Source organism: Chrysemys picta, chromosome 3 (genome assembly GCF_011386835.1).
Source record: "Chrysemys picta bellii isolate R12L10 chromosome 3, ASM1138683v2, whole genome shotgun sequence".
Classification (NCBI taxonomy): domain Eukaryota; kingdom Metazoa; phylum Chordata; order Testudines; family Emydidae; genus Chrysemys; species Chrysemys picta.
Window position 1 is genome coordinate 96,322,130 of NC_088793.1, and position 20,756 is coordinate 96,342,885.

Sequence of the window (20,756 nt, forward strand, 5' to 3'; positions counted from 1 at the left end):
GGACTCCAGGGGAGGAGGCGGGGGCAGCGGGGAAAGAGGTAACTAGAGGCCACTTGCGGCGGCTACCGCAGTAGCGCTCAGCCTTTCCTACTGGATACTGTGCGGTGCAGGTGGGTGCCAGGCAGCGGCTCCTTCTCAACTTCGACCCGGCCTTACCGTCTCCTGGACAATGGAGGCGCAGCAGGCACAAGGTTAGTCCCTGGGAGGGCAGCAGAGTCCGCAGGAGGCGAGCTTTGGGGGTTGTTCTGGGGAGTCACTTTGTATTTTGCTCTCTTCGCTTTTCTGCCCTGGTGCAGCAGGTCCAGGCTCCAGAGGGGGGAAATTTCATTCCCCTGGACCCAGGGACATGCAGCGCAGCCTTGGGGGCTCTTTTTGAATAAGGGATGTTCCTTAGACTACAGAGATTATACAGCCTCCCTGTCCCCACCCCTGCAAACAAACCAACAAACACCCTCCCTGCAAGTAAATCAACTTTGAGCACCTGAGGGCAAGGGGAGGTTATTTCTGGTGTGTTTGTGTTTCTCCCTTTTCTTGGGGGAGAGGGCCCTCGTTGTGCCCCCTTAACACAACACTACAGGTTGAATGTAGAAATAGATTTGGGTTGGTTTAAAACAGAATTGGAGAGATTTGGTTTGATTTATGGGGGGGGGAGGAGGGAAACCAGGGAAATGAGACTTTCCTAAAGCACTGACTCTGTTCCCTCTCTTCTCAGTGTTAAAGACCTTACTATACAAGAAATGTTTTCTTTTTGTTTTTCTTTCCTTCTCGCTATAATTTGCTGGGGTCTGCATTATCCTATACTGTACTAAATATAATAAAACATGCTCCTTACCTCGCTCTGCAGCTTCCAGGCCATTGTGTGGCTTCCTTTATTCCTTTCACAAATAAATCATTTGTACTTTAGTCTGTCTTTTATTAACCTGTTCACTGGAACTTTAAAGGTAAATAAAAGCCTGTTGGCCACAATACTAAACACATCCATATTTTCTGTGTTTGGGGGATGGTGAATGAAGCCTATTTTGTTGAATAATTACAGATTTTATTTACCATTTAGAGATTAAACAGTTCTCAAAGTAAATTGTGGGCTTTTGTCACTAATGACATGCATGTCTGCCTTGTTTAAAAGCATCCCCGGGGTGCCGGGGGTATTGCATCTCTCTCCAAAGCTTTGTAGGGATTGCTGTGTAACAGGATCCAGAATGTAGAGGGTGTCCTGAGAGGTCCTTGAAAAAATCTCTCTCCCCATCTTCTTGTCCTGGTTCCAGTTCTATTTCTTCTGGGATCAACATTTTACACTCTTGCAACTCTAATTTCTGCTTTTCCTTTCACTATTTCTATGCATCCCCATAGATGCAGTAAATGTAGTACAGCAACATATTAGCAGAGACCTTTTAAAAAGCAAAGCACTATGTTTGTTTAAAACTATATAAAACAATCCTCTGTTTGAACTAGAGCCTTCTCATTCACAGTTCACTTCTTTCTGAGCTTTCTCCACATAGAGAAATTATAATCCTGGTCTTGTGACACTAGCAGTGTGTCACAATAGGCCAGATCATGCCACTGTTTTTTAAACAGATCTTGATTGCGGTCAGTGGGGAGTTCTATTTAAAAACTGATCGCCTAATGTGGCCCAAGATATTTTTGTTAGGTTTTTATTTATACAGTTTTAGTAAATATTTGTTAATAAATAAACTTACTGGTAGTGTTTAATTTTATTTCTTAATTATCTCAGGGTCCAATTATATAAAGTTTAATTTACTCTGGATGAAATTCACCACTGTGCAAAAAGCCAGTTTATTTTGAAGGCTTATGCAGGATTTAAAAGGTGCCTGGGGCCAGCATAAGGCCGTCTGCACAGGGATAAATTTCACTCACCTTCTAACTCCCATTGGCTTTTTTGGGAGTTGTGGAATCTCGGCATGTGGTGAGGCACGGCTCTTAAAACACAAGGGCGAGTATTATCATTTCATTGAGAGTGGCATGTTTAGAAAACACGATTTAATGGGGGTGGACAGAGAAACGGAAGGATGAAATTTACTGAAGTAAATATAGGCCGCATTGATACTTACCAGAATTGTATTAAACAGGTGCCCCAAAGGAAGGCAAAATGTTGGTTGTGAACAGGACTGTATGTATTTTCTTGGAGTAACACAATGGGGAATTTGGCCTCTGTTTAGTTTTTAAAGAAAAGGGTAAAATGTCGTCATAGTTACATGTTTGGTGCTTGCTGAGGAGCAGGAATTCGCATGTTCTGTAGGCTGCTGTTACAGAAGCTGATTGACAAAATTAATGGATTTATATAGCTCAGCTCCTGGACTTTTCTAATGCTCTACATTGAGGTTGCAGTATAATGTAGTTTTATTTTGGATCCCTGTTTCCTAAATATATCTTTTCAAATACCATGTTAGGTGATCCTGTTCTTCAAAGAGCTTGATATGACAGCATTACTTATTCTTTTCCTGCTTTGTAGGATTTGTATAAACTGTCCAATTTGTCAATTACACAGTGAAATATTTTCTCTAATTAAAAAGATTGTGTTCATGGGACAGTTTAAAAAGTCAGCGCAATAATATGTATTGCTAAAGTATATTTCAGCCAGCAGCTCTTTGTAGCATCCCCCTGCTGCCATTGCTGCCACAGAAGAGATTGTCCTTGTCAAACTGGCCTTTTACTATGCCCATTAGTAGTACAGGAGCTAGCCCTGTACTCCTAGCAGTGAGGGTGGGCTTTTGAAGGCAGTGCCTCTTGCAGCAGCTGTTGTGGCTTCAGCACTAGTAGGTACACCCTGGGCATGGCAACTGCCTGAGGGGACTAAGCCAGCTGCTGCTCCCATTTCCTAAAGGGGGCTGGAAACGTTAACAAGCAGAGTTGGCCTTAGCATTTTTAAGCCGTTTGCAAAACAGTTTTTTTTTTTCTGCCCCAAATGTAATCAACCCTGTGGACAATGACCACCCTATTATGAACAGGGCCTGCCTGAGGAGTGTGAGAGGGCTGGTGAAATCCATCTTTGAGAGACATCCCAACCTTTACAGACATGTTTATATAAAGTGTGCGTAGTGTGTGAGAGAGAGAGGATAGTGAGGGTATCTAGCTTCCCCACCCAGCCTCCTAATGCAGAAGGGCAGCCCCCAGCTACTTGTTCCTTTTAACCTTAGTGAGTGGTTTACACTCCTGAGGCTGCTTTCATAAGGAAGAAGGCTGGGTATACAGGGTTTTTTGGTCTGGGTTTTAATGAATGCTGAGATTTCTCTTCATGGGGCTCAGAGGTCAGCTCTGTTAACCTTGGGCATGCATGATTCCCTGTGAGCTCTCTTCAGCTCCTCATTGCCTAGCTAGAAAGAAAGCAGGAGAAAGGGTACTGCAAAAGGTCCTCTGGGTGGTGGGAGAATTGAAAAGGGAAGTGGTAGTTAGCATATTTTCCCCTAAAACTGGATGTCTTGGCTGCTGTGTTAATAACATCACATGAATATGGGGTGAGGTGAAATTGGTGGGGCTGTGATTTATAAGAATTGAATTTTAAAATATTTATCAAGATGGCCTAAAGCCTGAGAGAGCTGTTCTTTTATCTTTTATCCTTTTTGTACAACTCAGAAGAAAAAATAGAACTAGAGCAAGATACCAGTGATTAGCCTTGGATTTTAAGCAAATAAATGTCAATAAACCAAATGCGGTACTTTTCTTGCAAGCTTTTGAACCTGTGCAGGCTTTTCAGTGTGGCTAAAGCACTTGTCACAGAAGTAAGTTCAATTTTCTGAGGCTGAAGAAATTTGAGCAGGATAATGCTAATCCTGGGCAATAAGAATATAATGTGGTTGGATACCAGATATAAACAGACTCCCCCCATCTTAAATGGATTGCCAGTTATACAAGACTTTGCAACTTTGCCAATTTTATAAACAAAGATGATGATGGAGAGAAACAGAATGCGCTCATAAATGTGGACTGTAATTGTTCTCTGGTATTTTATTATTACTTTCCACTGGAAATACTGATCATAAGAGCTCTTTCTGGGGAGGCAGTGCAAATATATGTGCTTAGTCAGTGTAGTTTAATAGAAAGCTTGCTTGATACCCAACTAATGTGCCTCACAAATCAATAAAGTATAGAAATGTTAGCACTCAGTGTTTTTGAGGAATTTTGTTTCAGGCCTCCTACTGCTTAAAGGTAGATTACAACAGAGCAGGTTTGGTACTAGAATGCAAAGCTGTAGAAATATGTGGTTATGTTGTAGATGGCAGTATTTAGGAATTTGGATGCTTGTTGCTTAGCAGCATATTTGAAGGTAGAGTATTCCAGGAATCTTGGTTTAGAAAGAGCATATTCAATTTTCTGTTTCAAAAAGTGCCTGAATGGAAAACTAGATCTCTTATTTAACAGACATACTCTGTGCAGTAATATAGTAAAGGGGCTTGATCTGGGTAAGCTAGTTTTATTTGACTTTATTTAAATCTCATAGTAAAAAAAGTATGCACGTAACCGATTTAATTTAAAAAAGTAACTATTTCTTTTGTTGTACACTGCGCCTCTCTAAAAGTGGGCTCTTAGTTCAAAGAACTTGTTGAATGTATCTGACACTGTAATGGGAGTCAAAAGGCCTGGGTTCTATTAGCAGATCAATTACTGACCTTAGATATGACTCTGGGCAAGTCACTTTGTCTATATGTGCCTTAATTTTCCTATCTGTAAAATACGAATAATGATACTTAATCCTCTTCATAAAGCCATTTGAGTTCTATGGGTGAAAAGCAGAACTTAGTGACAAAGTATTATTATTGCAATACATTTTTATGTCCAGGACACAGTTACGTGTCACAGAAGATGTGACCAAGGTGTGACACAGTCTCTGTCTCAGATCCAAAATCTTTCTCATATTCTCCTTGCCTTCCCTCTAAAAATTAGAAGATATTATATCATGTACGTTAGTAGAACATTAACCGCGACCCCTCCCCCAAGCTTCTACATTGAACAAAAGTCAGTATTGAGCCCCACTGTTTGCAAACTCCCTTACCAGCAAGTTCAGCACATGGGCAGGGAATGGGTGTGCATGCAAAAGCATGGTTTTAATTGCGATCTGCATCATGATATCCTCTTAGGATCAGATTTGCCTGCACACTCCTTGTCACCTTTGTATATACACATAGTGCTCCTAGAAAGCTATTTTTGAAGGTTACTTTCATATACTTCTGTGTGTGGTTTGTTTGTTTGTTTGTTTTAAATGTGGTTGTTCCAGTAAAAGGGAATGCTGTGTGTCATGTATTCTTTTTTTTTTATTTGTAATATGATCTATCTAGCTGTAACTCTTTTGGTGTCTAAGCTTTTCTGGTTTTGTTCCTACATGCTTGTGCTGTTCTCTTGTAATATAACATCATGTGCTCAAGAAAAAGGAATTAAGATTTGGATTGAATAATCTCTGGGTGGTTCTGTGCTTGCAGTTATTGCCGCACAAGCTGTATCAAGAGAATCCTGGTTTCATGCTTGCACATATTATCTGCATGCTTACCAGAACAACATCAATCAGTAATGTCTCTCAGTAATGGAGACATTAATATTTCCCTATACTACTTCCTGTAAATAGAGAGTACACTACTTTTTGTATTAATAGTTTTAAGCAATGTTTAATACTCTCTTGGCACCTTGAAAACACTTTTCCTTATTGATTTCTCCCCCCCATTTTTTGGGGGGGGGGCAAATTTTGCCTTAGTTTCTCCAATGTACTGATTGGCACTCATGTGAATATTGCCTGTTCTGGTATATTAACACTCACCACCATCATCTTCTAGGATAGAGATTTCCAGACTGGGCTATAGGGATTGTGCTGTGCTGTGGCTATAACAGAGAAGTTATGTGGCCATGAATGGAAAGGAGGTAGTCCATGTGAATGGAAGAGTTCCACAAAACTGTCTATAAAGATATTGTAGGGTTACCATATTTAAAAAATAAAAAAAGGACACTCCACGGGCCCTAGCCCCGCCCCAACTCCGCCCTTTCCCTGCCCCTTCCCCAAAGTCCCCGCCCTAACTCCCCCTCCTCCCTCCCGGCCACGCGAAAAGGGCTACCCGAGTGCTACGGGCTTTATGGTTTGCCGGGCAGCCTCCAGACCCTGCGCCCCCGGCCGGTGCTTCCCCAGCGCAGCTGGAGCCCGGGAGGGGAAGCGCCCAGCCGGGGGAGCAGGGTCTGGAGGCTGCCCGGCAAACCATGAAGCCGGTAGCACTCGGGCTTCGGGCAGCCCCCGTGCCTCCGGACCCCAGCCGCCGGCCGGGCACTTCTCCTCCCCGGCTCCAGCTGCTCTGCTCCGGCGGCGCAGGGTCCGGAGACACGGGGGCTGCCCGAAGCCGGTAGCACTGGCTCGGGCAGCTTGGCTCTTAAACAGAACCGAAGTCTGAGTCCGGGGAGGAGCAGAGCAGCCGCGGGAGAGGAAGTGCCCGGCCGGTATTTTTCCCAGACGTGTTCGGCTTTTTGGCAATTCTCCCCGGACGGGGGTTTGATTGCCGAAAAACCGGACGTATGGTAACCCTAAGATATTGTCCATGCTATGAGAGTTTGGTTGTGTCTATCCTGAAGCCAGGTGTTTTCTGCACAAGGCAGGACATAGTTTCAACCCACTGTTGAATGGTAGCAGTGCTCAGGGCCTTAAAACATGGTTTCCTGTTATAGGAGAAATCAGTGCCAGAGTCTGGCCAGGCATTTTCTCAGTGTAATTTATTGTGTTTACACGCGTATGTAAATCTATACATGTAAATTTTCACAGTTGCACAAAAATTATAGGTCTTAAGCATTTTTTTCCTGTTTATCAATTTAAATTTCCACAGTTGCAGGGAAGTTGAGGGGTCAGACAGGAATTATTTAATGACCGTAGACAGAGACTCAAAAAGTTAACGGTTATAAACCTTTAAGACACCTTGTCAAAACATACAAAGCAAATATCCTTAAATCAAACTTGAATTTAATGTTCGCAAGCAGCATTTTTCTAACTTTACCTGTTTGTAATTTTCTGTTGTTGATGGAAACATTTTTTGATGTTGTTGGTTTGGCTATGTGAAATTGATGTTTATACACATTTACCAATAACAAGCTAATCCTCCCAAGCCTACATATATACCAGTCCTTGAACAGATTTGGCATGCAAGTGAACCACTCTTTCAGAAATCTCAGCAAAAACACCAGTACCTGGTTCTTGGGAAGCAACCATACCCCCAAAATTGACTCTAGTTACAGAGATGAAGCCAGAAAGCAGTCTCCTGCTGCTTGCATCACAAAATTAACAACAATGCATCATGTCTTAAAAGTCTGGACCATTCTTTCACAGTAAGAAAAAGAATTTGTAAAACTAACAGTGCCAGTTAGTAATGCCTGCCATAAAAATATGGATGTTATAAGACAGCCTGCAGTGACTTAGTGCATAACGTTTCACTGGATGTGCACAAGTCCATGGGGCCGGATGTGCTGCATCCGAGGGTGCTAAAGGAGTTGGCGGATGAGATTGCAGAGCCATTGGCCATTATCTTTGAAAACTCATGGCGATCGGGGGAGGTCCCGGATGACTGGAAAAAGGCTAATGTAGTGCCCATCTTTAAAAAAGGGAAGGAGGATGATCTGGGGAACTACAGGCCAGTCAGCCTCACCTCAGTCCCTGGAAAAATCATGGAGCAGGTCCTCAAGGAATCAATTATGAAACACTTTGAGGAGAGGAAAGTGATCAGGAACAGTCAGCATGGATTCACCAAGGGGAAGTCGTGCCTGACTAACCTAATTGCCTTCTATGATGAGATAACTGGCTCTGTGGATGAGGGAAAGCAGTGGATGTGTTATTTCTTGACTTTAGCAAAGCTTTTGATACGGTCTCCCACAGTATTCTTGCCGCCACATTTAAGTAGTATGGGCTGGATGAATGGACTGTAAGGTGGATAGAAAGCTGGCTAGATCGTCGGGCTCAAGGGGTAGTGATCAATGGCTCCATGTCTAGTTGGCAGCCGGTTTCAAGTGGAGTGCCCCAAGGGTTGGTCCTGGGGCCGGTTTTGTTTAATATTTTTATTAATGATCTAGAGGATGGTGTGGACTGCACTCTCAGCAAGTTTGCAGATGACACTAAACTGGGAGGCGTGGTAGATACGCTGGAGGGTAGGAATCAGATACAGAGGGACCTAGACAAATTAGAGATTGGGCAAAAAAACCTGATGAGGTTCAATAAGGACAAGTGCAGAGTCCTGCACTTAGGACGGAAGAATCCCATGCACTGCCACAGACTAGGGACCGAATGGCTAGGTAGCAGTTCTGCAGAAAAGGACCTAGGGGGTCACAGTGGATGAGAAGCTGGATATGAGTCAACAGTGTGCTCTTGTTGCCAAGAAGGCTAACGGCATTTTGGGCTGTATAAGTAGGGGCATTGCCAGCAGATCGAGGAACATGATTGTTCCCCTTTATTCGACATTGGGGAGGCCTCATCTGGAGTACTGTGTCCAGTTTTGGGCCCCACACTACAGGAAGGATGTGGAAAAATTGGAAAGAGTCCAGCGGAGGGCAACAAAAATGATTAAGGGTCTGTAGCATATGACTTATGAGGAGAGGCTGAGGGAACTGGGATTGTTTAGACTCCAGAAGAGAAGAATGAGGGGGGGATTTGATAGCTGCTTTCAACTACCTGAAGGGGGGTTCCAAAGAGGATGGAGCTCGGCTGTTCTCAGTGGTGGTAGATGACAGAACAAGGAGCAATGGTCTCAAGTTGCAGTGGGGAAGGTCTAGGTTGGATATTAGGAAACACTATTTCACTAGGAGGGTGGTGAAGCACTGGAATGCGTTACCTAGGGAGGTGGTGGAATCTCCTTCCTTGGAGGCTTTTAAGGCCCAGCTTGACAAAGCCCTGGCTGGGTTGATTTAGTTGGGAATTGGTCCTGCTTTGAGCAGGGGGTTGGACTAGATGACCTCTTGAGGTCCCTTCCAACCCTGATATTCTATGATTCTAAGACTTAAATCAAGAAGTTAACATAACACATGATCAATTCTTATACATTACTATCCCAGGAAACCTTATGAAATTGCACCCAGACTCCTTCAAGGTTGCCATTTGCTGAATGATTTCTACAGTTGACTCTACAGTGACTAGATTAGTCAGGAAGAGAGAGTGATTAATAACTTCTAAGGACAGAGTGGTTTCTGCAAACACGTATAGCCCAAGATGACACGAAGTGGTTTTAAAATAGCATATACATATTCTAATTCTAAAGTAAGTTCTATTTCTGTAACATACATACCCCAAAAGTGCTGAAAAAATCAATAATACATGTGGCAAGAAGATTACAAGAGGAACAAACAGTTACTTGGAGAAAAGGTTGGCTCTTTAGCTTGCTGATCTTCAGAGCATCAGAATTAGAACCTGAGTTTGGGGATCATGTGATATTGTCTCTGGCTTTGGTACCTTATTCTGGCCAGTGGGCTTCCTCAGTCACTTGGCTGGAGTGGGCTTCCTCAGTCACTTGGCTGGCATAGCCTGTAGTTGTCTTGGTCTCCTCATTCTTGGTGTTGTGGTGGCCCAGAAAGATCATGCCGCCTTGTACATGTACCTGGATTTTTAAGGTTGTGATTCCAGTTCGCTCCACCCAATGGCACTTCCCCAGAGAACTTCCACGTGAATCAGGGGATCACAAGTCTCGTATCCTGATAATGTGGTCCATTCCAAGTTGAGGTTGGGTGAGCTAGTCTTTTGGTCACTCTGGAAAGCCTAGTCTCTTACTGACAGTTCTGTAACAACATACATTGCCAATGGCAAACACAGATGTGCTCCAAAAATATGAAAAACATGGGCTCCACGAGAGATGATCCCATGAATATAGCTTGGGCCCCACTCCTGTATAGAGGTACAGATGGGTTATGTTCCTCCAGTGTCCTACATATTCTGAATGTTTAATGACTACTATGGACTCTTACATCACTCATATTTCCATTCGTTCACTTCATTCTCTCAGCATAGCTGACAATATCCTGGGCATTTTACTAGTAAAGAATTGGAGAGCTAAGTAGTAGTTTAACTGGGTGAAAGGTTTTATCTCTTAGAAAAAGTGCTGTCAGATTCTATTAATAGAAACTTTACTTAAGCACATGAGTTGTGCTTACGTCCCATGGAGGTCAATAGAGCTACCTCAATTTGAGTCACTTTGTGCCACACCCTCAGCCATCTGTACATTTTGAGATTAGAACACCTCCCCTGATTGTCAGTGTTTTCCCTATTTTAGCTTCTAGCTCCCCCTACATTCATACAGCTCTAGTCTAATTTGATTCTTTTGTTCTTAATTTGTTTTATACAAATCCTGCTGATCTGTCACTTAAAGAAACAAGCATATTTGCAGAGAACAAATCTATCTTGTAGCACAATGGCACCTATTTTCTCATCTCCCATCATTCACTTTGTCTTTGCTGTTACTGGCTATAGAAAGGAAAATGCCCCTTCCATTTGTGACATGTTTTTTCTTTTCCCCTGACCCTTTAGGAAGTTGTGAAGAATGATTGATTAATAAATAGCTCAATGAATGGTACAATACTGTTATTACTTTCACTATTAATATAGCGGAAAGAAACCTCTGCTGGCTTTGAACAGTTAGTGTTTCACAACAATTGCTTTGTATGATCATACCTACAATTTAAAAAGCAAAGCCATCTTTGTTCCTTTGGGCAGCCAAGAATATTATACTGTGCTTAGAGCTAGATGTGATTGCATAAGAGGTTAAAGTCCAAGCCTGACTAATATGTACACTGGATATTTCAGAAAATGATTTTGGTTGGAGAGTTAGCTCTTGGGTTGAAGTCTGGTAATTGTTTTTCATAGGTAATACGTGCTCTTTACTACAGCTGGAATTGTGCTGCTTTTACCCACTGAACTGCCACTTGATTTATCTGTGGCAAGATGGGCAAACTCTTTCAGAGTGCATATCGCATCTTAGCGTAGAGGTCATGTCATGGAGTATGTTCTGTTTGTTATTGCACAAGCTATCTTCCATTAGGGATGGAATAACAGCCCTCTGGCATCTGCAGCAATTCCTTCCATAAGAAAACAATATTAGGAAGGTATTTGAATCTTCTTTTAATGTGACTCTGTAGCTGAAAACGAAGACCAGTGCTTGCATACTGTGACCAGCAAGTTGGCCAGGGACTACAAACAAGTGTTCCACAAACCATAATTTGAGAACTGCTAAGCAATGATATTTCCAAATTAGGGCTAGATTGTGCTGCTTAGGAACAGCCTAGATAAGGGGCTGTAGGCAGCACTAAGGCATGTTCTGCCTTAAGAAGATAGAATGCCTCCTGGAGCATTGAGCACACAGAGGCTACACTCCCAATCAGGGCCAGCTCTAGGTTTTTTGCCGCCCCAAGCCAAAAACAAAAAACCCTGCCTCTGAGCGCAACTGCCGAAGCGCCGCGCCCCCCCCCCAAATAAATAAAAAGTGGCCGGAGTGCCACCCCTGGAATTGTGCCGCCCCAAGCACGTACTTGGTTTGCTGGTGCCTAGAGCCAGTCCTGCTCCCAATACTAGACCCTATGCAACTAGCGAGTGCAGGGAGGAAATTTAAAGCACTGATCCCACCCCAACCCCCACCCTCTTTAAGGTAGGAGGCATCCCTAGTGAGTAGGGGCAGACCAGTCCCTGCCTTCCTCAGAAGGTTGAGGTTGCAATTCTGCTTGGTTCTTACAGGGAGTGAAGAAAAGGCTTCTTGAATATTTTCTCCCATGTGCACCTGTGCACAAGCCAGGAAGAACCTGGCTTTTGATTTTTCGTCCCCTGCACTTGCCTCCACCTCTGCCTTCTTTCTCTTTTCAGTTCTGTAGGTAGGTCTAGCCAAGCCACAAGACAGCATTGGCTTCAAGCTTGGAGGAGGTGAGAAAAACAAGGCACTACTGTCCACAGGAGAGAGGACAAGCTCTAGGATATTCACCAGACTCAAGCATCCGAGGTCCATATGGCAGAAGGGAAGACTCTCTCTCAAAGAAATTGTGTGGTCAACAGAGACTAGAAAGAGAAATGACACTCGCTTCCTGCTTGGATCCTCCTGGTGTAACTTAAGGAATGAAAAAAGAACAGTGGTAATTTCTGCAATTTGAACTGGATTTTCTGACCACTTTTTAATTTTTATTGTAAGTGTAACCCCATAACCCTTCTGGGTGTGGTGTTCTGTCCCATCTAGTGGCACCAAGACCACTTAGAGAGCAATTAATGAGTCTGCTTTACAGCCTTAGCTAACAGCCAGTTGGCTTTTAGGTCATGTGGTAGAGGCTCATGCAGTAAGCTCCAGAGGTACCTTGTTGTCGGTGGGCAGGATTGAACGACCGGGGTCTGTCGGCGTTACATAAGCATGTCAGATGTCCCTTTCCTGGCATTGTGTGTTGATGGGGAAAAAAAAGAAGATGAATGACACCAATGTGGTATTATAATCTGTGTTCCAGTGTTCTTAAGCGTTCAGATTGCAGAAACTATAATTAAGTACAGGTTTTTTTCTGCTTCGTTTCCTAATAGAAAAATGAATATGAATGTTTGCCATTTAGGCATTAATGGAAGATCTACACTACACCACAATCTAAAGTGTTCAGGGAAACAGAAGATGTAACTAATCAATATTTTGATGCTGTTGTCTCTGGTTTTATCTTTAAAATGTAACTGAGTTTGAATAATTTGAATGAAAAACGAGACTCGAAACATGTATTTTGGCTGATAATTCCAGCATGTATACTTGCAGTTATAACATTTAACCTGACAATTTCCATTCAGAGGAGTAGACTGGTTTCCAAGACCATCTACAGGGAAAAGAGGCAGCGAACACCCAGTTACATCATTCTAGCAATCATAGCAGGATACGCTTAAAAACAATTGTATACAATTGTCAGTTTTTTAGAGGCAGCAGAAGTTGAAATTCTGCATTAAAAACTGGGACTTACTCTTGGAATTCAATTCTGTTACCTAGAAGAAAAGTGTAAAAGTAAATGAGTAAAGCCTTGTCTACACTAGAAGGAGTTTACTGGAACAGCTGTATTGGCACTCCCTCCTAGTGGCGATGCAGTTTGTACTGGAAAAAGTTCTTTTGAACTTTTGCTAGTAGAGCCAGTTTCCTGGCAATAACCAACACCAACAAAACCATGTCTTCCCAAGAGTCAAAACTTACTCACAGGTTAAAAAAAACTTGGAAGACTGTATGTGACATCACCATTTGGTGATGCCTGCCCTAGCAGTATTATCAACTGCATAGAACACAGGACGCTCACTTCATGATTTAGCAGGTTCTATGCTTTTTCCAGGCCAGTTTCAGACTTCGGGCTAGAAGTGGGTAGTTATCCTCTAGCTGTAGGGTTGGACTGACTTTCAGAAATTGAAATCAGTCAAATAAATGTACAGGTGCCAGAATCCTAATATGGTCAATTGGTTCCATTTTGCTGCAAGTAAAACCAGTTTTAACCGAATGTGCACAAAATTAAAGAAATTAAACCATCAGTAATCTGGCAATGAGGTAAAATGTATATCTGTTCATTTCATCTGAAAAACTAATTTTAGTCATTCTGAAATGTTTCATTTGTAAACGTTGTGCCTGGGATATATTGGAAAATGGCCTGAAATGAATTTATTAAGTCATAAATATCTTCACAAAATCTATTATTTAAAAGGCATCATTTCAATTCAGTCTCTCATTGTTTCATTAAACTCTAGGGGAAATGCAGCTCATTGACTTGTGCTAAAATTTCATCTGGTTTTTTAATTTACTTAGAGCTAGATTCTACCACATTCTCCCATACTGAGTAGTTACGTACTCGGCATATAGCTCCACTAAAATCAAGGGAGGTGTTCCTAGAGTAAGATATTGCTGGGTGTGAGAGAGGGGTAGAGTAGGATGCTGTTGAATGTGGGAAAGGGAAGGAGAGTTGAACTCCCAATGGTTTATCTTGTAAATAAGTGTCATTTTTATAAAAATTAAAACATATCAATAGCCTAGACAGACCATTGTATAAAATAATCCTGGTTGCAGGGCAGGAGAAGATCTGATAAGGAACTTGGGTGCAGGGGAGAACTGGGACTGGCTGGTCAAAGAGACTGGAACAAGGAGCTAGGTGTGAGCTTGGAACTGAGAGGCTGTGAGAATAGAGAATATGGGAGGGTTAAGGTGGAGGCTTGATTGGAGGCCACGGTGGCAGGGAGAGACCAATTGGATGGGGATCACAGGCAGCCTTAATTCTGGCATTTCATACCTTTGAGTGTTTAACTTTGTAGTCTTAATCTTTTAACATAGTTTTTTTTATGTATAATAAATAGATATACAGTGTTCCTCCATGTTTGTTTGATATGATTTATAGCTCCCAATCTGCTCACTCTTTTCCATTCAACTATCTTTGGTATTGGGGCATTTCCTCTTATGCTACTAAATTCTGTGACATCATCCCTCTAGAATATGAGCTGTGTAAATCTCATCCAACATTAAATGCTATTTCAAATAGGAAGTTAGTTGGATCTCTCTTCATCCTTCTCTTACCTTCTTTTCTCTGAATGCAGTATCTTAGGGTATGTCTACACTACGAAATTAGTTCGAATTTATAGAAGCCGGTTTTATAGAAATCGGTTGTATACAGCCGATTGTGTGTGTCCCCACATAAAATGTTCTAAGTGCTCTAGTCGGCGGACCGCGTCCACAGTACCGAGGCTAGCGTCGACTTCCGGAGCATTGCACTATGGGTAGCTATCCCACAGCTATCCCACAGTTCCCGCAGTCTCCGCCGCCCATTGGAATTCTGGGTTGAGATCCCAATGCCCGGATGATGCAAAACAGTGTCGCGGGAGGTTCTGGGTACATGTCGTCAGGCCCCTCCCCCTCCGTCACAGCAACGGCAGGCAATAGGTTCGCGCCTTTTTACCTGGGTTACCTGTGCAGACAACATACCACGGCAAGCATGGAGCCCGCTCAGCTCAGCTGAGCTCACAGTCACCATATGTCCTCTGGGTGCCGGCAGACGTGGGACTGCATTGCTACACAGCAGCAGCAGCTAACTGCCTTTTGGTGGTAGACGGTGCAGTAGACTGATAGCCTTCATCGGCGATCTGGGTGCTGGCAGCCGTGGGGCTGCATTGCACCAGCCCCTTGCCTTTTGGCAGTAGATGGTGTATTACGACTGGTAACCGTCCTATTACAAGTTGGATCATCGCACATTAGCAGAATCTTCCCTGAGCAGCAGATTGTGCAATAGGCCTGAAGGCCATCGTAATACACTAACTGCCAAGTGCCCAGTATTTGCTGCCAAGCACCCAGAAAGATGCCGAGGGCTATCCGTCACGCTGCACCGTCGTCTTAAGATGTAAAAAATAGATTTGCTCTGTATTCATTTGCTTCCCCCTCCCTCCGTCAAATCAACGGCCTGCTAAACCCAGGGTTTTCAGTTTAATCTTTGGGGGGACCATTCTGTGTGACAGTTGTTTGTGTTTCTCCCTGATGCACAGCCACCATTCTTGATTTTAATTCCCTGTACCTGTACGCCATGTCGTCTCTCGGCCCGCCCTCCCTCCTTCCCCTAGTCCGTCAGATACTAGTTTCGCGCCTTTTTTTGGAATTCTGGGTTGAGATCCCAATGCCCGGATGATGCAAAACAGTGTCGCGGGAGGTTCTGGGTACATGTAGTCAGGCCCCTCCCCCTCCGTCACAGCAACGGCAGACAATAGATTCGCGCCTTTTTACCTGGGTTACCTGTGCAGACAACATACCACGGCAAGCATGGAGCCCGCTCAGCTCAGCTGAGCTCACCGTCACCATATGTCCTCTGGGTGCCGGCAGACGTGGGACTGCATTGCTACACAGCAGCAGCTGCTAACTGCCTTTTGGCGGTAGACAGTGTAGCATGAGTAATAGCCGTGGGGCTGGCAGCCGTAGGGCTGCATTGCACCAGCCCCTTGCCCTTTGGTAGAAGATGGTATATTATGACTGGTATCCATCGTCGTCATACTGCAGTGCCTGTCAATCATGGGCACCTGGGCAGACATGCTACTGTCTCAATGATGATGGCTATCAGTCGTAGTATACTATTTTCTGCCAATTGCCCAGTATTGTCTGCTAAGCACCCAGAAGAGGCCGAGGGCGATCTGGGTGCTGGCAGACGTGGGGCTGCATTGCTACACAGCAGCAGCCCCTTGCCTTTTGGTAGACGATGGTATATTACGACTGGTATCCATCGTCATCGTACTGCAGAGGCTATCACTCATGCTGCACTGTCGGCTGCCAGCTTAAGATGTAAAAAATAGATTTGTTCTGTATTCATTTGCTTCCCCTTCCTCCGTGAAATCAACAGCATGCTAAGCCCAGGGTTTTCAGTTTAATCTTTGGGGGGACCATTCTGTGTGACAGTTGTTTGTGTTTCTCCCTGATGCACAGCCACCTTCCTTGATTTTAATTCCCTGTACCTGTACGCCATGTCGTCACTCGGCCCGCCCTCCCTCCTTCCTCTAGTCTGTCAGATACTAGTTTCGCGCCTTTTTTCTGACCAGGCGCCATAGCTAGCACTGGGATCATGGAGCCCGCTCAGATCACCGCGGCAATTATGAGCACTATGAACACCACGCGCATTGTCCTGGAGTATATGCAGAGCCAGGACATGCCAAGGCGAAACCCGGACCAGCCGAGAAGGCGATTGCAGCGTGGCGAAGAGAGTGATGAGGAAATTGACATGGACATAGACCTCTCACAAGGCACAGGCCCCAGCAATGTGGAAATCATGGTGTCACTGGGGCAGGTTCATGCCGTGGAACGCTGATTCTGGGCCCGGGAAACAAGCACAGACTGGTGGGACCGCATCGTGCTGCAGGTGTGGGACGATTCCCAGTGGCTGCGAAACTTTCGCATGCGTAAGGCCACTTTCATGGAACTTTGTGACTTGCTTTCCCCTGCCCTGAAATGCCAGGATACCAAGATGAGAGCAGCCCTCACAATTGAGAAGCGAGTGGCGATAGCCCTGTGGAAGCTTGCAACGCCAGACAGCTACCGGTCAGTCGGGAATCAATTTGGAGTGGGCAAATCTACGGTGGGGGCTGCTGTGATCCAATTTGCCAGGGCAATGAAAGACCTGGTGATATCAAGGGTAGTGACTCTGGGCAACGTGCAGGCAATAGTGGATGGTTTTGCTGAAATGGGATTCCCAAACTGTGGTGGGGCCATAGACGGAACCCATATCCCTATGTTGGCACTGGAGCACCAAACCACCGACTACGTAAACCGCAAGGGGTACTTTTCAATGCTGCTGCAAGCCCTGGTGGATCACAAGGGACGTTTCACCAACATCAACGTGGGATAGCCGGGAAAGGTACATGATGCTCGCATCTTCAGGAACTCTGGTCTGTTTCGAAAGCTGGAGGAAGGGACTTTCTTCCCGGACCAGAAAGTAACCGTTGGGGATGTTGAAATGCCTGTCGTGATCCTTGGGGACCCAGCCTACCCCTTAATGCCATGGCACATGAAGCCGTACACAGGCAGCCTGGACAGTAGTCAGGACCTGTTCAACTACAGGCTGAGCAAGTGCCGAATGGTGGTGGAATGTGCCTTTGGACGTTTAAAAGCGCGCTGGCGGAGCTTACTGACTCGCTCAGACCTCAGCGAAAAGAATATCCCCATTGTTATTGCTGCTTGCTGTGCGCTCCACAATATCTGTGAGAGTAAGGGGGAGACCTTTATGGCGGGGTGGGAGGTTGAGGCAACTCGCCTGGCCGCTGATTACGCGCAGCCAGACACCAGGGCGGTTAGAGGAGCACAGCAGGGCGCGGTGCGCATCAGAGAAGCTTTGAAAACGAGTTTTGTGACTGGCCAGGCTACTGTGTGAAACTTCTGTTTGTTTCTCCTTGATGAACCCTCCAACCTCCCCCCCCGACCCGGTTCACTCTACTTCCCTGTAAACCAACCACCCCACCCCACCCTCCCCTCCCCAATTCGAGCACCGCTTGCAGAGGCAATAAAGTCATTGTTTTTTCACATTCATGCATTCTTTATTAGTTCCTCACAGAAGTAGGGGGATAATTGCCAAGGTAGCCTGGGATGGGTGGGGGAGGAGGGATGGAAAAGGACACACTGCATTTTAAAACTTTAACTCTTATTGAAGGCCAGCCTTCTGATGCTTGGGCGATCATCTGGGGTGGAGTGACTGGGTGGCCGGAGGCCCCCCCACCGTGTTCTTGGGCGTCTGGGTGACGAGGCTATGGAACTTGGGGAGGAGGGCTGTTGGTTAAACAGGGGCTGTAGCGGCGGTCTCTGCTCCTGCTGCCTTTCCTGCAGCTCAACCATACGCTCGAGCATATCAGTTTGATGCTCCAGCAGACAGAGCATTGACTCTTGCCGTCTGTCTGCAAGCTGACGCCACCTATCGTCTTCAGCCCGCTACTTGCTCTTTTCATCCCGCCATTCAGCCCGCCACCTCTCCTCTCGTTCATATTGTGCTTTTCTCATGTCCGACATTGACTGCCTCCACGCATTCTGCTGTGCTCTATCAGCTTGGGAGGACATCTGGAGCTCCGTGAACATATCGTCCCGCGTCCTACGTTTTCTCTTTCTAATGTTCACTGGCCTCTGCGAAGGAGAAACATTTGCAGCTGGTGGAGGAGAAGGGAGAGGTGGTTAAAAAAAGACACATTTTAGAGAACAATGGGTACACTCTTTCATTACAAGGTCGCATTTTTCCTCTGCCTGCCGGTTTGGTATGAGAGATCACTCACGCAGTGCCCCAGGCAACATATTTCGGCTTGCAGGCAGCCATGGTAGGCCACAGTGTTTTGGCTTTTTTAACCTTCTTAACATGCGGGAAAGGTTTCAAACAGCAGCGCATTTCCCATATCAAGGAGGAATTGGGTTGGCCATTTAAAATGGGTTTTCAATGTAAAAGGAGGGGCTGCGGTTTCCCGGTTAACATGCGGCACAAACCCAAGTAAACCATCCCCCCCCCACACACACACACACGATTCTCTGGGATGATCACTTCACCCCTCCCCCCACCGCGTGGTTAACAGCAGGGAACATTTCTGTTCAGAAGAGCAGGAACGGGCACCTCTGAATGTCCCCTTAATAAAATCACCCCATTTCAACCAGGTGACCGTGAATGATATCACTCTCCTGAGGATAACAAAGAGAGATAAGGAATGGATATTGTCTGCATGCCAGCAAACACCGGGACCATACGCTGCCATGCTTTGTTATGCAATGATTCCAGACTACGTGCTACTGGCCTGGAGTACATGAAGGAGAGCTTTCTGGAGATGTCCCTGGAGGATTTCCGCTCCATCCCCATACACGTTAACAGACTTTTCCAGTAGATGTACTGGCCGCGATTGCCAGGGCAAATTAATCATTAAACACGCTTGCTTTTAAACCATGTGTAATGTTTACAAATATTTACAAAGGTACACTCACCAGAGGTCTCCTGTGTGCCCTAAGGGTCTTGGGTGAGTTCGGGGGTTACTGGTTCCAGGTCCAGGGTCACAAACATATCCTGGCTGTTGGGGAAACCGGTTTCTCCGCTTCCTTGCTGCTGTGAGCTACCTACAGTACCTCCATCCTCATCTTCCTCGTTCCCCAAACCATCTTCCCTGTGTGTTTCTCCATTGATGGAGTCATAGCACACGGTTGGGGTAGTGGTGGCTGCACCCCTTAGAATGGCATGCAGCTCCGCGTAGAAGCGGCAAGTTTGCGGCTCTGCCCCGGACCTTCCGTTTGCTTCTCTGGCTTTGTGGTAAGCTTGCCGTAGCTCCTTAATTTTCACGCGGCACTGCTGTGTGTCCCTGTTATGGCCTCGGTCCTTCATGGCCTTGGAGACCTTTTCTAATACTTTGCCATTTCTTTTACTGCTACGGAGTTCAGCTAGCACTGATTCATCTCCCCATATGGCGAGCAGATCCCGTACCTCCCGTTCGGTCCATGCTGGAGCTCTTTTGCGATCCTGGGACTCCATCACGGTTACCTGTGCTGATGAGCTCTGCGTGGTCACCTGTGCTCTCCATGCTGAGCAAACAGGAAATGAAATTCAAACGTTCGCGGGTCTTTTCCTGTCTACCTGGTCAGTGCATCTGAGTTGAGTGCTGTCCAGAGCGGTCACAATGAAGCACTGTGGGATAGCTCCCGGAGGCCAATAACGTCGAATTCCGTCCACACTACCCCAATTCCGACCCGCAAAGGCCAATTTTTATCGCTAATCCCCTCGTCGGAGGTGGTGTAAAGAAACCGGTTTAAAGGACCCTTTAAGTCGAAAGAAAGGTCTTCGTCGTGTGGACGTGTCCAGGCTTAATTCGATTTAACGCTGCTAAAGTCGACCTAAACCCGTAGTGTAGACCAGGCCTTAGATTAGGAGCTAGATCAGCCTCTGGCTGGCCCCAGAGTTCATTTTATCCTCCTCAAACTGTGCTGAATTCTGTTCAGCTGTAGCTCTGTCTCTGTGGCAGCGGAGTGATGCACATTGTAACACATCTTTTGTTTAGGCTGTAGCTGACCCAGAGTGTGGTGGGGTGTTTTGTTTTGTTTTTCCTGGTCAGAAGTTGCACTGGAAACATATGGTTGTGGATTGGAAGGACACTATATTTATCAAGGCTTCAGAGTCTAAAGTAGAAATTTATGGTGGTGGCTGTTTTGACATACTGGTTGATGGAGTATTTGAAGGACTAAGCTGAGACCCTTAAACAGTCTTTTTATTTTTTTTCTGCTGAAGTCTGTAATTTTTTTCTTTCATTTCTGAAGCATGGACTGGAGCTATGAAAAGGCTGTTAGTAAGACTGTTTA

General features: G+C 45.2%; 1 protein-coding gene across 11 annotated transcripts in view; it reads left to right on the forward strand.

Annotated features, from left to right (window-relative positions):
• Positions 1–20,756, forward strand: part of TPD52L1 (TPD52 like 1) — a 68,774-nt gene continuing 48,018 nt past the window's right edge. For 3 of the 11 annotated variants that reach the window (XM_065588522.1, XM_005280195.4, XM_005280196.4), the window contains exon 1: positions 38–191. In XM_065588522.1, coding sequence (XP_065444594.1) covers positions 170–191 — 22 coding nt within the window. In that variant the 5' untranslated portion in view covers positions 38–169. Of the gene's footprint in view, positions 192–11,806; positions 12,121–20,756 lie in introns of those variants that run through there. The other 8 variants (XM_065588524.1, XM_065588520.1, XM_065588521.1 and 5 more) reach the window with 7 other exon arrangements.